This window comes from Balaenoptera physalus (assembly GCF_965194825.1).
Source record: "Balaenoptera physalus genome assembly, chromosome: 12".
In the NCBI taxonomy this organism is placed as follows: domain Eukaryota; kingdom Metazoa; phylum Chordata; class Mammalia; order Artiodactyla; family Balaenopteridae; genus Balaenoptera; species Balaenoptera physalus.
The window spans coordinates 64,083,984-64,101,696 of NC_138897.1; the positions used below are offsets into that span (position 1 = coordinate 64,083,984).

At 39.2% G+C, this 17,713-nt stretch overlaps 1 protein-coding gene across 3 annotated transcripts in view; it reads right to left on the bottom strand.

Annotated features, from left to right (window-relative positions):
- The window catches only part of L3MBTL4 (L3MBTL histone methyl-lysine binding protein 4), a 318,381-nt gene that overhangs the window by 242,289 nt on the left and 58,379 nt on the right, over positions 1–17,713 (bottom strand). For all 3 annotated transcript variants that reach the window (XM_082418694.1, XM_082418695.1, XM_082418696.1), the window contains 2 exons: positions 1,271–1,375; positions 69–204 (listed from right to left, as the gene is read on the bottom strand). In XM_082418694.1, the coding sequence (XP_082274820.1) occupies positions 69–204; positions 1,271–1,375 (241 nt within the window). The remainder of the gene's footprint in view (positions 1–68; positions 205–1,270; positions 1,376–17,713) is intronic.

Here is a 17,713-nt window from a genome sequence, read left to right on the forward strand (position 1 = left end):
CAATTCACACCAGGCTCTCTTGTTAGTATTTCATTAAAAAAACTGACTGTCTTTTCCTCCTGACTTACCCTTAGGGATGTGTAATTCATGTTTGGTCTTTTCACACCACCCTACTGGATGAATGTCAGGGGAACCAGCATTAGTCCAAAAATCATAGCAGCTTAAATAACCGTCAAAATGAAGTCTTAGACGGTAACCACACACCTGCAAAACGGAATGTTTACAATCGTTCATTAAGAGTCATGCATTTGAAGTGTACACAAAATTAACAAAATATTCATTTATTCTGTCAACACCATCAATATATATGAACCAATCTTTACATCCAAATGTCTTATATTAAAGAACAAATTCATAGATGAATCTGGATAAGACAAATGCTGACAAACTAGACACTATCTTTCAAGTATCAAAAATTTTTCTGCAAAAAAACTATCCTTTTACTCAGTCTAGGAATCTAAGGTCAATTTACATAACCATTAATCGACAAGTTTGTTTATTTGTTCATTCAATACCTAGCAAATATTCCTTTCAGAAACCCCATCTCCTGCTGTCTGGCTTGGATTCATATCCCAAAACAGTGTAAACTAAAGTACACAGCAAAAACCAAAATGGGTACGACCTTACTTAACTCTAACATATGGATCCAGCATACTCAACAAAGAAAATAATAAAACAGTCTGAGAAACACATCTCCTAGACATGCTATACAAGTTTAATAACTATAATCAATCAGTAAATTAAGTGAATAGTGTTTTCTATGTTTGATGTTATTCGAAATACTGAGGTCTTTTATCAATTTAATAACATAAAATGTTTAGTAAATATTATATTTTATAAGCCATTTACTTTATCAATGGCTCCTCACCCTATATAATTTTCATAAAATTCATGTATTTATATAAATATATGATTCATAAGTATGGATTTTTTCATATACATTTCTCATTAGTTCAGATAAAACTTGAATAATTGTCTCTTTTAACAGACAAAAGCAACATTGTGGGATTCACTGATTTTATCAACCTCAGGTGAAAACTATTTACCAATTAAATCAAGAGTAACCACTAGTAATGAGAAACTTATTAGAAAATTAATCTTCAGAGAAGGAAAAAATTTCATTAAAGAACATACTTCACCCATCACTGAATAAAATAAATCCATAAGGTACTTGGACTTGTTTATAAGACAAAGTACTGAAATTCGTCATTCTCTAGAAAATTCTCTCCTGTCACTGCAATTAGCCCCAGACAATAACACCATTTCTTACCTCAGCTACAGAAAGCACACAAAACACAGATGGATGACGGGGGTCAATGCCTTCTAATCTCATTCCAACCTGAAAACCATTTTCACGCTCCGGAAAGGACTGGCCCTACGAAATTTCATGATATAATATTAATCACTGAAATATCTTCACAGTTTGATATTAAAACACTTGGTGTGTCTATGCACACAATCATACAAGTTTGGAAGCTCAATAATATAACCAAAGAAAGAAGCCTGATCTTGGAGATTTTGCCCTCAAAGACGCCTTGATCGGTTGTACGTTCTTTGAAATAGTTCATCCGCCAAACTCTATGTCCTGTGAACTCCCCGTCTACTCCTTTTGCCCATTTTTGCTTAATGATCTGAAGGAGCTCTTCCTGTACACTGGACACAATCCTTTGTTGATTATAATGGTTACTTATTCCCAATCTGTGACTTACTTGGCTTTACACTTTCTTTATGATGACTGTGGAGAATTTTATTTTAAGGTAATAAAATATATCGGTTATTTCCTGTACAGTTGGCACATCTAGCCTATGAAATCCTTGCAGCACTGATGTTACATAGATATTCTCCTAGTGTTATTTTATTTTATTCTTTAACATCTTTATTGGAGTATAATTGCTTTACAAGGGTGTGTTAGTTTCTGCTTTATAACAAAGTGAATCAGCTATACATATACATATGTCCCCATATCTCTTCCCTCTTGCATCTCCCTCCCTCGCACCCTCCCTATCCCACGCCTCTGGATAGTCACAAAGCACCGAGCTGATCTCCCTGTGCTATGTGGCTGCTTCCCACTAGCTATCTATTTTACATTTGGTAGTGTATATATGTCCATGCCACTCTCTCACTTTGTACCAGCTTACCCTTCCCCCTCCCTGTATTCTCAAGTCCAATCTCTAGTAGGTCTGCATCTTTACTCCCGTCTTGCCCCTAGGTTCTTCTGACCATTTTTTTTTCTTTTTTAGATTCCATATATATGTGTTAGCATACGGTATTTGTTTTTCTCTTTCTGACTTACTTCACTCTGTATGACAGACTCTAGGTCCATCCACCTCACTGCAAGTAACTCAATTTCATTTCTTTTTATGGCTGAGTAATATCCCACTGAATATATGTGCCACATCTTCTTTATCCATTCATCTGTTGATGGACACTTAGGTTGCTTCCATGTCCTGGCTGTTGTAAATAGAGCTGCAATGAACATTTTGGTACATGACTCTTTTTGAATTATGGTTTTCTCAGGGTATATGCCCAGTAGTGGGATTGCTGGGTCGTATGGTAGTTCTATTTTTAGTTTTTTTTTTTTTGGCCACGCAGCATGTGGGATCTTACTTCCCCAACCAGGGATTGAACCTGCGGTCCCTGCGTTGGAAGCATGGGGTCTTAACCACTGGACCACCAGGGAAGTCTATTTTTAGTTTTTTAACGAACCTCCATACTGTTCTCCATAGTGCCTGTATCAATTTACATTCCCACCAACAGTGCAAGAGGGTTCCCTTTTCTCCACACACTCTCCAGCATTTATTATTTGTAGATTTTTGATGATGGCCATTCTGACCGGTGTGAGATGATATCTCATTGTAGTTTTGATTTGCATTTCTCTAATGATTAATGACGTTGAGCATTCTTTCATGTGTCTGTTGGCAATCTGTATATCTTCTTTGGAGAAATGTCTATTCAGGTCTTCTGCCCATTTTTGGATTGGGTTGTTTGTTTTTTTGATGTTGAGCTGCATGAGTTGCTTGTATCTTTTGGAGATTAATCCTTTGTCAGTTGCTTCATTTGCAAATATTTTCTCCCATTCTGAGGGTTGTCTTTTCATCTTGTTTATGGTTTCCTTTGCTGTGCAAAAGCTTTTAAGTTTCATTAGGTTCCATTTGTTTATTTGTGTTTTTATTTCCATTTCTCTAGGAGGTGGGTCAAAAAGGATCTTGCTGTGATTTATGTCATGGAATGTTCTGCCTATGTTTTCCTCTAAGAGTTTGATGGTGCCTGGCCTTACATTTAGGTCTTTAATCCATTTTGAGTTTATTTTTGTGTATGGTGTTAGGGAGTGTTCTAATTTCATTCTTTTCCATGTAGTTGTCCAGTTTTCCCAGCGCCACTTATTGAAGAGCTATCTTTTCTCCATTGTATATCCTTGCCTCCTTTATCAAAGATAAGGTGACCAGATGTGTGTGGGTTTACCTCTGGGCTTTCTATCCTGTTCCATTGATCTATATTTCTGTTTTTGAGCCAGTACCATACTGTCTTGATTACTGTAGCTTTGTAGTATAGTCTGAAGTCAGGGAGCCTGATTCTTCCAGCTCCGTTTTTCTTTCCCAAGACTGCTTTGGCTATTCGGAGTCTTTTGTGTTTCCATACAAATTGTGAAATTTTTTGTTCTAGTTCTGTGAAAAATGCCATTGGTAGTTTGATAGGGATTGCATTGAATCTGTAGATTGCTTTGGGTAGTAGAGTCATTTTCACAATGTTGATTCTTCCAATCCGAGAACATGGTATATCTCTCCATCTACTTGTATCATCTTTAACTTCTTTCATCAGTGTCTTATAATTTTCTGCATACAGGTCTTTTGTCTCCTTAGGTAGGTTTATTCCTAGGTATTTTATTCTTTTTGTTGCAATGGTAAATGGGAGTGTTTTCTTAATTTCACTTTCAGGTTTTTCATTATTAGTGTATAGGAATGCAAGAGATTTCTGTGCATTAATTTTGTATCCTGCTACTTTACCAAATTCATTGATTAGCTCCAGTAGTTTTCTGGTAGCATCTTTAGGATTCTCTATGTATAGTATCATGTCATCTGCAAACAGTGACAGCTTTACTTCTTTTCCAATTTGGATTCCTTTTATTTCTTTTTCTTCTCCGACTGCTGTGGCTAAAACTTCCAAAACTATGTTGAATAACAGTGGTGAGAGTGGGCAACCTTGTCTTGTTCCTGATCTTAGTGGAAATGGTTTAAGTTTTTCACCGTTGAGGACAACGTTGGCTGTGTGTTTGTCATATATGCCTACTTTCTGGAAGGTTTATATCATAAATGGGTGTTGAATTTTGTCAAAAGATTTCTCTGCATCTATTGAGATGATCATATGGTTTTTCTCCTTCAATTTGTTAATATGGTGTAACACGTTGATTGATTTGCATATATTGAAGAATCCTTGCATTCCTGGGATAAACCCCACTTGATCATGGTGTATGATCCTTTTAATGTGCTGTTGGATTCTGTTTGCTAGTATTTTGGTGAGGATTTTTGCATCTATGTTCATCAGTGATACTGGCCTATAGTTTTCTTTCTTTGTGACATCTTTGTCTGGTTTTGGTATCAGAGTGATGGTAGCCTCGTAGAATGAGTTTAGGAGTGTTCCTCCCTCTGCTATATTTTGGAAGAGTTTGAGAAGGATAGGTGTTAGCTCTTCTCTAAATGTTTGATAGAATTCGCCTGTGAAGCCATCTGGTCCTCGGCTTTTGTTTGTTGGAAGATTTTTAATCACAGTTTCAATTTCAGTGCTTGTGATTGGTCTGTTCATATTTTCTATTTCTTCCTGGTTCAGTCTCGGAAGGTTGTGCATCTCTAACAATTTCTCCATTTCTTCCAGGTTGTCCATTTTATTGGCATATAGTTGCTTGTAGTAATCTCTCATGATCCTTTGTATTTCTGCAGTGTCAGTTGTTACTTCTCCTTTTTCATTTCTAATTCTATTGAGTCTTCTCCCTTTTCTTCTTGATAAGTCTGGCTAATAGTTTATCAATTTTGTTTATCTTCTCAAGGAACCAGCTTTTAGATTTATGGATCTTTGCTATTGTTTCCTTCATTCCTTTTTCATTTATTTCTGATCTGATCTTTATGATTTCTTTCCTTCTGCTAACATTGGGGTTTTTTTGTTCTTTCTCTAATTGCTTTAGGTGTAAGGTTAGGTTGTTTATTTGAGATGTTTCTTGTTTCTTAAGGTAGGAATGTATTGCTATAAACTTCCCTCTTAGAACTGCTTTTACTGCATCCCATAGGTTTTGGGTCGTTGTGTTTTCATTGTCATTTGTTTCTAGGTATTTTTTGATTTCCTCTGTGATTGCTTCAGTGATCTCTTGGTTATTAAGTAGTGTGTTGTTTAGCCTCCATGTGTTTGTATTTCTTACAGAGTTTTTTCCTGTAATTGATATCTAGTCTCATAGCATTGTGGTCAGAAAAGATACTTGATATGATTTCAATTTTCTTAAATTTACCAAGGCTTGATTTGTGACCCAAGATGTGATCTATCCTGGAGAATGTTCCATGAGCACTTGAGAAGAATGTGTATTCTGTTGTTTTTGGATGGAATGTCCTATAAATATCAATTAAGTCCATCTTGTTTAATGTATTATTTAAAGCTTGTGTTTCCTTATTTATTTTCATTTTGGATGATCTGTCCATTGGTGAAAGTGGGGTGTTAAAGTCCCCTACTATGATTGTGTTACTGTCGATTTCCCCTTTTATGGCTGCTAGTATTTGCCTTATGTACTGAGGTGCTCCTATGTTGGGTGCATAAATATTTACAATTGTTATATCTTCTTCTTGGATTGATCCCTTGATCATTATGTAGTGTCCTTCTTTGTCTCTTGTAATAGTCTTTGTTTTAAAGTCTACTTTGTCTGATATGAGAATTGCTACTCCAGCTTTCTTTTGATTTCCATTTGCATGGAATATCTTTTTCCATCCCCTCACTTTCAGTCTGTATGTGTCCCTAGGTCTGAAGTGGGTCTCTTGTAGACAGCATATATATGGGTCTTGTTTTTGTATCCATTCAGCCAGTCTATGTCTTTTGGTTGGAGCATTTAATCCATTTACATTTAAGGTAATTATCGATATGTATGTTCCTATTACCATTCTCTTAATTGTTTTGGGTTTGTTATTGTAGGTCTTTTCCTTCTTTTTTGTTTCCTGCCTAGAGAAGTTCCTTTAGCATTTGTTGTAAAGCTGGTTTGGTGGTGCTGAATTCTCTTAGCTTTTGTTTGTCTGTAAAGCTTTTAATTTCTCCGTCAAATCTGAATGAGATCCTTACTGGGTAGAGTAATCTTGGTTGTAGGTTTTTCTCCTTCATCACTTTAAATATGTCCTGCCACTCCCTTCTGGCTTGCAGATTTTCTGCTGAAAGATCAGCTGTTAACCTTATGGGGATTTCCTTATGTGTTATTTGTTGTTTTTCCCTTGCTGCTTTTAGTATTTGTTCTTTGTACTTAATTTTTGATAGTTTGATTAATATGTGTCTTGGCATGTTTCTCCTCGGATTTATCCTGTATGGGACTCTCTGCGCTTCCTGGACTTGAATAACTATTTCCTTTCCCATATTAGGGAAGTTTTCCACTATAATCTCTTCAAATATTTTCTCAGTCCCTTTCTTTTTCTCTTCTTCTTCGGGGACCCCTATATTTGGAACATTGGTGCGTTTAATGTTGTCCCAGAGGCCTCTGAGACTGTCCTCAATTTTTTTCATTCTTTTTTCTTTATTCTGCTCTGCGGTAGTTATTTCCACTATTTTATCTTCCAGGTCACTTATCCATTCTTCTGCCTCAGTTATTCTGCTATTGATCCCTTCTAGAGAATTTTTAATTTCATTTATTGTGTTGTTCATCACTGTTTGCTCTTTAGTTCTTCTAGGTCCTTGTTAAACGTTTCTTGTATTTTCTCCATTCTATTTCCAAGATTTTGAATCATCTTTACTATCATTATTCTGAATTCTTTTTCAGGTAGACTGCATATTTCCTCTTCATTTGTTAGGTCTAGTGGGTTTTTGCCTTGCTCCTTCATCTGCTGTGTGTTTCTCTGTCTTCTCATTTTGCTTAACTTTCTGGGTTTGGGGTCTCATTTTCGCAGGCTGCAGGTTCATAGTTTCTGTTGTTTTTGGTGTCTGTCCCCAGTGGCTTAGGTTGGTTCAGTGGGTTGTGTAGGCTTCCTGGTGGAGGGGACTGGTGCCTGTGTTCTGGTGGATGAGGCTGGATCTTGTCTTTCTGGTGGGCAGGTCCACAACTGGTGGTGTGTTTTGTGGTGTCTGTGGCCTTATTATGATTTTAGGCAGCCTCTCTCCTAATGGATGGGTTTGTGTTCCTGTCTTGCTAGTTGTTTCGCATAGGGTGTCCTGCACTGTAGCTTGCTTGTCTTTGAGTGGAGCTGGGTCTTGGCGTTGAGATGGAGATCTCTGGGAGATTTTCACCGTTTGATATTACGTGGAGCTGGGAGGTCTCTTGTGGACCAGTGTCCTGAACTTGGCTCTCCCATCTCAGTGGCACAGACAGCCCTGATGCCTGGCTGGAGCACCAAGAGCCTGTCCTCCACACGGCTCAGAATAAAAGGGAGAAAAAAAAGAAAGAAAGAAGAAGATAAAATAAAATAAAATAAGAGTTATTAAAATAAGAAATAATTATTACGAAAAAAAAATTTTTAAGTAAAAAAAAAAAACCCACAAACGGACAGACAGAACTCTAGGACAAATGGTAAAAGCAAAGCTATACAGACAAAATCACACACAGAAGCATACACATACACACTCACAAAAAGAGAAAAAGGGAAAAAAATATATATGTCATTGATCCCAGGGTCCACTTCCTCAATTTGGGATGATTCGTTGTCTATTCAGGTATTCCACAGATGCAGGGTACATCAAGTTGATTGTGGAGATTTAATCCGCTGCTCCTGAGGCTGCTGGGAGAAATTTCCCTTTCTCTTCTTTGTTCACACAGCTCCTGGGGTTCAGCTTTGGATTTGGACCCACCTCTGTGTGTAGGTCGCCTGAGGGCGTCTGTTCTTTGCTCAGATAGGACGGGGTTAAAGGAGCAGCTGATTCAGTGGCTCTGGCTCACTCAGGCCGGGGGGAGGGAGGGGTATAGATATGGGGCGAGCCTGCGGCAGCAGAGGCTGGCATGACGCTGCACCAGCCTGAGGCGTGCTGTGCGTTCTCCCGGAGAAGTTGTCCTTGGGTCATGGGACCCTAGCAGTGGTGGGCTGCACAGGCTACCGGGAGGGGAGGTGTGGATAGTGACCTGTGCTTGCACACAGGCTTCTTGGTGGCTGCAGCAGCAGCCTTAGCGTCTCATGCCCGTCTCTGGGGTCCGCGCTGATAGCCGCAGCTCGCGCCCATCTCTGGAGCTCCTTTAAGCAGAGCTCTTAATCCCCTCTCCTCGTGCACCAGGAAACAAAGAGGCAAGAAAAAATGTCTTTTCTCTTCAGCAGCTCCAGACTTTTTCCCGGACTCCCTCCCGGCTAGCCATGGCGCACTAGCCCCCTTCAGGCTGTGTTCACGCAGCCAACCCCAGTCCTCTCCCTGGGATCCGACCTCTGAAGCCCGAGCCTCAGCTCCCAGCCCCCACCCGCCCCGGCGGCTGAGCAGACAAGCCTCCCGGGCTGATGAGCACTGGTCGGCACTGATCCTCTGTGCGGGAATCTCTCCGCTTTGCCCTCCACAACCCTGCTGCTGCGCTCTCCTCCGTGGCTCTGAAGCTCCCCACTCCGCTCCCCGCAGTCTCTGCCCGCGAAGGGGCTTCTAGTGTGTGGAGACCTTTCCTCCTTCACAGCTCCCTCCCGCTGGTGCAGGTCCCGTCCCTATTCTTTTGTCTCTGTTTTTTCTTTTTTCTTTTGCCCTACCCAGGTACGTGGGGGAATTTCTTGCCTTAGGTGTGAGGTCTTCTGCCAGCGTTCGGTAGGTGTTCTGTAGGAGCTGTTCCACATGTAGATGTATTTCTGATGTATCTGTGGAGAAGAAGGTGATCTCCATGTCTTACTCTTCTGCCATCTTGAAGCTGTTTCTCCTCCTAGTGTTATTTTAAAACTTTTGTTCTTCATATTTAAATCTACAATACAATTGGAATTGATTTTTTCTATGAGTGAGGTAGGGCTCTATTTTTTCATATGGAAAACAAATTATTCAAAAAAAAATTTTTTAGTCCATACTTACATTGATCTGCAAAGTTTCCTCTATTATATCATGTTTCTACACGTCTGTGGGTATATTTGTGGCCTTTTAATCCTATTTATTGGCATATTTGCCTACATCACATTGTCTTAATTGCTTATAATGAGTCTTTTTATCTGGAGAGCAATGTTTATCATGCTGAGTTTTCTAATTCAGGAACTTGTTCCCTTTCTATTTAATCTAATCATTTTCATTGTCCAAGATGTTTTCAAAATTTTCACATAGACTTTGTAGTATTTATTCCTGTGTACCTTTTATGCTTATTGCTATTGTAAAAGGAATTTATTTCACAAAAGACTTTCTCATTCATTCCCATTTATTATTTTCTTCAATATTGGTCTTGTTTCCCATAGCCTTGCTGAATGATTAATAGCTTTGAGCAGACAGTTTTGAGAAGATTCAGAATTACTCGTTTATTTATTCTTAACTGAGAATAAACTTATAAGTATACTAATGGAAGATGATGATTAAAATCTAGTACTATTAGATCTAGAGCTGCTTTTTAATCACTACTAACAATTGCTTAATATACGAATGCCTATTTTTGGGGTAATTTATTCTTTTGAGAAAAATCTTTTCATTTGGAAATAATGTCAAACTTAAAGGAACGTTCCAAGAACAAAATAGTACAGAGAACATGTATAGCCTTTGCCTAGATTTATTTACTGTTAACATTCTACCTCATTTGCTTTATCATTTCTGTTTGCCCCCTCTCTCAAGTGTCTGTGTGTATACAGATACAGATGTATACATATACATATACATGTACATATGATTTTTTAATCATTTGAGGGCTCTCTACCCCTAAACACTAAATTTTTTCCCTAAGAGCAGTCTATTTTCCCTAAAAATAGTAACATTCTCTTACTTAACAACAGCTCATTTATCAATGTCTGTAAATTTGACATTATTCAATACTTTTAACTAATCTTCCACTCATATTACAATTTTTCCAATTTATCCAACAATGCACTTCATAATATTTTCCCTCCAGAACAGGATTCAGTTTAAGGGCAGATATTAAATTTAATTGACATGTCTGTTTAGTCTCCCTTAATCTGCAACATTTTCCATTGCCTTTATCTTTTATAATACTGACATTTTTAAAGAACACAGTGTTTTCCCTCCTGTATTTTTTAAAATAGAAAGTTCCTCATTTTGGATTTGTCTGATGCTTCCCTGTGATAAGATTCAGGTTATGCATTGTTTTGCCAGCCTGCCATATGGGTGATAATGTGTTCTTCTAAGGACATCACATCTGGTCCATTGGTGATGTTAATTTTGATCACACAATTACAATATTCTGCAATTCCTTCACTATAGTTACATACAGAACACATATACATACATAAACATTTACACATATGTATACACATATATGTATATACATATATATGATAAATCTTAAGTTCAAACAGATCCATGTAATTCAATCCATCCTCAGAGGGCTCATTCTGTCTTTTTCGATCTATATTTGTATTTCTCCTCTAACAAGGTCAACACACTTACTCAGGTACTAAATCCTATAGTGTATGTACTGCAGTTTCAGAACTCTTTTACCCCCACTAATATAATAAACAAGCCCACAAAAAGGGTTCAGGATTTGTCTGCAATTTTCCCTTCCTGCTCTGCCATCCAAGAATGGGGTATATAAACACTGTGTTCATAAACTACTTGGATTCATTCTTTTTTCTCTCTTCAGTCCAATTATGGGATTCACCTGAAATATGGCTGAGTTCATTTGTTTCTGTTTTCTTTCACTTCTTAATGATTTATTTCAATTTTAATATGCAGAATATTAACGTACTTCCAAAAGTTAAAGCTCTACAAAAAGGTACTTGGAGAAGTAACTCTCCTTCCCGTGTCCTACCCACCCCATTCTACCTCTTAAAGGTAACCAACCTCACTCTTTTCTGGTTTATCCTTCCCAGGTTTCTTCTTGCAAAAATAAGCAATTATGTTTATATTCTTATTTTTCTCTCCCTTCGTACACATAAGACAGCATATTATACAGGCTGTTTTGCATTGGCTTTGTTCACTTCCTAGTGTCCCCTGGAAACCACCCCATGTCAGGTCACAGCCACTGCCCACATTCTCTTTTAAGCTGCACTGTCCTCCACTGTGTGCACGTATTCAACCTTCTTCCACACTTGGGTGCTTTTTTTTTTTAATAAGGACATGAAATTGTTTTAAAATCTTTATGAATTGGCTTGTAAAATGTCGTTAGAAACTTTCTTACATTCACAGCTCAAAACCCAAAAATTTGACGAAAACCAAAAATGAAATGGCAAGAATGAATGATTTCTCAAGAATACTTTATTTCTACAAAAATAAATGTCATGTGTGTGTTTAACTCTCCCAGCCTTCTTCTCACTTCTGCTCTGTTTTCCAGCAGATTGTATTTAACAAGTTTTGTGTGACTACCTCCTGTTCACTGCTTTGAAATGTCTCAGTTAACTTCCAAAGCACCACATCCATATACATAGATACATACACATGCACACAACATGGGTAAGAAAAGCAAAGGGGAAGGAGAGACCTGGGCAGAGTATAATAATAAGGCTGAAAGGAAATTTAAGAAGCTGCAGAAAATGAGAGAACACTTTTCATGTTTTAACAAAACTGAAAGATGTAAAATTGGGGATGGGGAGTAACTAGTATTATATCACATATGAATGATAAATGCAAGACACTGGCAATGAATCACAGCCAAGAGGTTGGGATAAGCGTCAGTCTTGTCAGGATTTCAAAATGGCTTCTCAGTTGACCATTTGGGAGCTTTTATGTAATGTTGCAAGGAACCTGTATGGCTCAAGCAGCCACAGCAGTCTTTGGAGGGTTTCAAACAAAAACCAAGACAGTCATTTTAACAATCTGAAAGGCAACATTTACTGAGAAATATCATTGCCTGTCTTCCATCTCTTTTCTGTGTGATGGCTTATTCATGGCAGATAAAGATGTTTTTCCTTTCTAAAAATCTTGTATTTTATGAACATAATTGAGAGCTGTGCTTATAAAATTATATTTTATGATGAAGAAAAGGGAACTGGAAGCACACACTTAGAGCAAACAAAAAGCCCATTAAATTCAGTCATAAGAAATCATAAGGTTTGTGGACCTGAAAACCACTTTTACAGCTAAATAAACTCAAGCCCAGAGAGGTTAAGAGACTTTCTCAAGGTCACACCAGTTTAGTGGCAGAGCATAAGTAAGGACATAAGTCTTCTGAAAGCCTGCCAACTGTTTGTTCCACTAAGGGGACAGAGTGGCAACAAAACACAAAACAAAACCTGGCTTGAGGCCACAGAAGGCTTCAAGGACATTTCCAGGGAAGCGCCATGTGCTCCCGGGTACGGAAGTGAAGTTGTTTTTGTTTTGCCATTTTCTGTTCTCCGAACAGTTGCAAAATAATGCTTTCTAGTATAAAATTGATGAATTTTGTCACTAATGTTGGAGAAGAAGGATTATTCAAAGTTCCATACCTCATATCAAAAGTAGATACAAATGATATACTATTATTTAAAAATAAAATGAGTCAGAGCACTAGAAAAAAACAAAGAAAAACAAAACACCATGCCTAGAGAAAAGTAGACGGGCTATTGGCAGAATTCCTTTATGAAATACAATCGTGTTCATGGGTGTGTGCCAGCAGGTCTTTGCTCCATGGGTAGACAAAGTCACAAGTGCACAGTGGGAACAACTCTTGGGCAGCTGGTAGATATACCTGTTCATCACTGAGAACCCCACTGCAAGAGCAGAGAGATGATCCTGTGATGACAATTTCTGAGCCACTACACAGACTGCAGAAGGTTGGTGGCTACCAGCACCAGCAGAGCATCACTGAAATACGTGCCCCACAGAAGAGCGCCTACACACTAAGTGGACGATGCCATCTGAATGTTGACAAGCATCCTACGTTATTCACAGGCAGGAGCTGGCAGCCAACAGTACTCCTCTGATCATAATTCAATATTGAAAGAAATGGGAGAAACGGCATGGGATGGAATCGCAGCTACTGAGGCACAGGTTTTTAGCGAGCTTGCAAAGGGCCGGGCCAGGGCCACAGGCCAGCGGTTTCTCAGTCCCCACATGATGGCTGTCAGAGGGAAAGAGGTTCCTAGGACTTTTACACGCAGACGATAAAAACTAAATTTCTTATAACACCAAAGACCACTGCCATGAGTTCAGCGTCCTCGTTAAATGGTTTATCTCAGCAACATCTTCAAAATCTTAAATCATTTCAATGTGTATCTTCAGGGCTGAAATGTCACAATTTTGAACGTGAAAGGTGAGCCATCAGGAAGTCTTATGTAGGCAAACTGTGATATAAACAGCTTGACCACAGAGAATTTAGCTTTTTGTCAACACTTGACAATTATCTTTCCTCAATGGGGGAAAAATCAATTATGTTATTGGTAGAGTAAAAAAAAAAAATTCAAATACTCCAGAAGGGAACGTGAGAAAAACATTTTCCAGAGACAAACACAATAAAAGAGGAAGTTACAAAATGCATTTGCAGCTCTCTCTGAAGCAGAGAGACTCAACCTGCCAGGTTTTGAGCATGGTATGTGTCAACATAGCACTTGATAAAACAAAATGAGTCTGGGTTCATGTTCGATCTGAATATCCAGGACAATCCGCCTGTATCTGAAGAACCACTAACACTTGCTGTCACAGCCAAAAACCTAGGAATGGTTCAATGCAATTTTCTCACTAAACAGAAATGAAGAAGAAAGAATGACACGGATGGTTACAGAGCTGAGCTACCCTTCACTGAGCCATATACAGGGGCCTTCTATGCTACAAGCCCTTGTGCAGCACAGAACTGGGCCACACCCTGTTCTAAGCACTTTAAAAACATTAACTCATTAAATCATCAAGAAAAACCCTATGAAGTAAGCATATATTTTCCAGATGATGAAACTGGGCCACAAGTGGTTATGTAACGTGCCTGAGATCACAGTGTGTGCCTGTTTTTAATGGTTAGTTAGTCACTATGGGAGGTCATTCTGAAAGGTCACAGGCAACACTAAAGACATCATAATTTTTAAGCTTTTATTTTATAGTGAAAACTTGGGATGAGCTTTTTTTAGATATTAAAAACTGGAGGTCTGAGTATGTGCTACATGACCAATAGATGATCCCCAGATGCCAAAAGTTTGAAAACAGTGCCATGTTGAATGCCAGACCCCATGTGCGGGAATTTACTATAGGATCAATCAGGAGAGTTAAGGACACATGGCATCAGGACCCGTGACTATCCATCCATTTGGGGAGGAAAATGGAATTATATTCCCACCACACTAGCACATATAAAAATAATTTTAGGGGCTTCCCTGGTGGCGCAGTGGTTGAGAATCTGCCTGCCAATGCAGGGGACACGGGTTCGAGCCCTGGTCTGGGAAGATCCCACATGCCGCGGAGCGACTAAGCCCGTGAGCCACAGTTGCTGAGCCTGAGCGTCTGGAGCCTGTGCTCCGCAACGGGAGAGGCCACGATAGTGAGAGGCCCGCGCACCACGATGAAGAGTGGCCCCCGCTTGCCACAACTGGAGAAAGCCCTCGCACAGAAACGAAGACCCAACACAGCCATAAATAAATAAATAAATAAATAAATAAAAATAATTTTAGATGGAGAGAAATTAGACACAATACAACGGAATTCAGTGCAGCTATCAAATAAAAGCAAGCCACAGACCCGAATCTGCTGAGACAGCATGATGGCCATGAGGTACTGATAAATATAAAGCAAGTAACAGACGAGAAACACGCAACCATTTATATGGACATTATTCACATATCTACATAACTACATTATAGAGATCTGGAGGGACACACATCACATTATTTTGAGTGGTTCACCTAGAGCGGGGAACTGACAGAGAGAAAGCCTTTTATTTTTATACTCTTCTGTCTTGTTAGAATTTTTAATGGCACTGTAACTTTTTTAAAAAGATCAATACACACACACGATCAAGTGATGAAGACACTAGGCAAATAGGCAGGACCCAGGTCACGAGAAGCTTTGCATGGTTTGTTAAGGACCTTTTAGTTTATCCTTAGTCAATGAAGTAGTAGCAAAAGCTTTTAGTCATTGGGAAGAAAAAAAAACATTATTGCATTTTATTAAGATCTTGTCAGTGGCAATGTGGAGAATTAATTAGAAACGTAGTAAAATTAGAGGTAGAAAAGATGGGAAAGGAGGCTTTTAATATCTACTAATAATTGAGAATTTGCCATGTACCATGTACAACATCTAACTCAGCTCATTAAGCCTTAGCACCCCTGCATTGGGACTGTTACAATCCCGTCACCTACAAGGAAACAGAGGCTCAGAGAGGTTCACAAATTGCCCCATTGGTCCAGCTAGTCAGTAAAAACCTGGAATTGGAATACAAACCCTGGTCTGTGCTTACTCGCAAAGTGATATTGTATTCGGGAATGTTGCGACAGCCTGAACAATGGTGATGAGGCCCTCAACCAAACGCAGAGCAAGAGCTGGGAGTGGAGACAGGGGCCAGACTCCGTACGTATCTGGGAGGTAAAATGGGCACCACCTGCTGATTGGCCGGATGCACAGGATGAGGAAGGTGGGGAATTTCAACTGACACCCAGGTTTCAGGCTGGAAAGAAATCTCCATATTTTCCAAAATGTGATCATATTTACTTTTATAAAGTTATCAGTATCTACTGAGACCTCCAAGGACTTGATGAACAGCTCAGGAAAACTCTACTTCTGTACCTCCCTTTCAACTCCAACTTTCTGCTGCATTACTATAGCTTCTATGTTCTCCTGGGCATCTTGCAATGAATCTTTCATCCTAGAAGTGTCTTCACCAAGAAATACTGCACACGATGAAAGGTTATGAAATGCCTTCCTTGCTTTTTCCTCAAGAAACTATGATTGTCACCTGAGCTAAGAGTGGAAACTACCAAGAATATTAGAACCCCTTCTGACTCCCTCTTGTTTTAATCACGGAGAAAATGGAGAACTTGAAAAATACACACACAGCACACACTCACATACATATACACACACACTGTTGTTTTGTACTCTTGTTTAATGTAGCTGTTCTTAATGGTGGAGAAGTGGGGTCCATGATGTATTCAAGGGTTCTGGAAACCTTCTGAATTTTGTATAAAATTTGGTGCACAAATCGATACAAGCACTTCTCTAAGGACATGATCAATAGCTTACATTAGATGTTCAAAGGGGTCTAAGACCCCCCCCCACCCCCCAGAAAAAGACCAAGAGCTGCACGGCTGTCCTTTATAGGAACCTTCCATTAATCAAGCCACGGACTGAATAACCGATTTAGGAAACTTCAATAAGCAGAACACAGAAGCTCATCATGGAAATACAGGTGAGGCAGCAAGACCTGCTTCAGATTCTGCATCCTCAAAGTGACGCCTATTTTTGCCACCTATTTGTTAGGCTAATGGAGAAAAATCATCCCCTACCTAATTAAACATAACTGGCTGCAAAGCTTCAGTTAAGATGGCAGTGAAGGATGGCTGATTGCGTATTTTTAAACTCTCATTTTAGAGACTATGTCCTCGTTATTTTGAACGTTTTTCGTATGTTAATTTTGAATCCCAAACTGCTATCAAGATTATACCAGGAGGATCCTACAAACAGAGAACACAGAATGCATGGCACAACAAAAGTGTACTTTAATAAGTTAGTAAATGGAATTCCTACTGTTTCTTTGTGAATCTATTCTACTGTAATCTCAGATGCAGAAATTCTCATTTCCCTGGAGCCCAATGACCTATTGATAATAAGAAGTTTGGTGCGTGTGTGTGTGCGCGTGCGTGTGTGTGTACATGTGTGTGTGTGTATGTGTGTCTCCAGCGACCCTAACCTAACCACTGACTGAATTATAGTCCAAGAAACAGAAAGAAAGCACAGATCAGAGCGGGTGAAATATTGCTGAATTTAAGCAGCTTCAGTCTAACAAAGATCTTTATGAACAAAGAAAAAGAACCCACACAGTATAAAATAAAGAACTGCACAGAGAGAACTTTTAAAAATAACTCCTGAAGTTATCTGATAATTCATTGGCCGTCACTGAGTGGATTCCACAAATCCTCTGAGCCTAGGGTCTAAAACAATAAACCCATATACTTTTTTCCTGAATAACTAAACTCTCCCAGGGAAAACAGACGAGGATACTTCTAATATAAATTTCCTTTAACTGCAGGAAAAGAGCCATGAAACGGTCCACCTTGACTCTAAACGCCACTACGTTCTTCTTTTAATTTCCCTTCCTCTGAACATGACATTGGGCTCCCAGCTGGAAATGCAGATAAGCCGCCCTGACGGGGGCTTCAGGCCCCTCCCAAGAACAAAAAGCGCCTGATCTGTCTGGCTCCCCCGCTTCAGATCTGCTGAACAGCTTCACAGCCCGGGACCTTTGAGTCCCACCGTTTCAGAGGAGTGGATTCTAAGAGAAGGAAAAGGCTCTGACACCCGAGATCAGGATGCAGCTTCAGTTTTG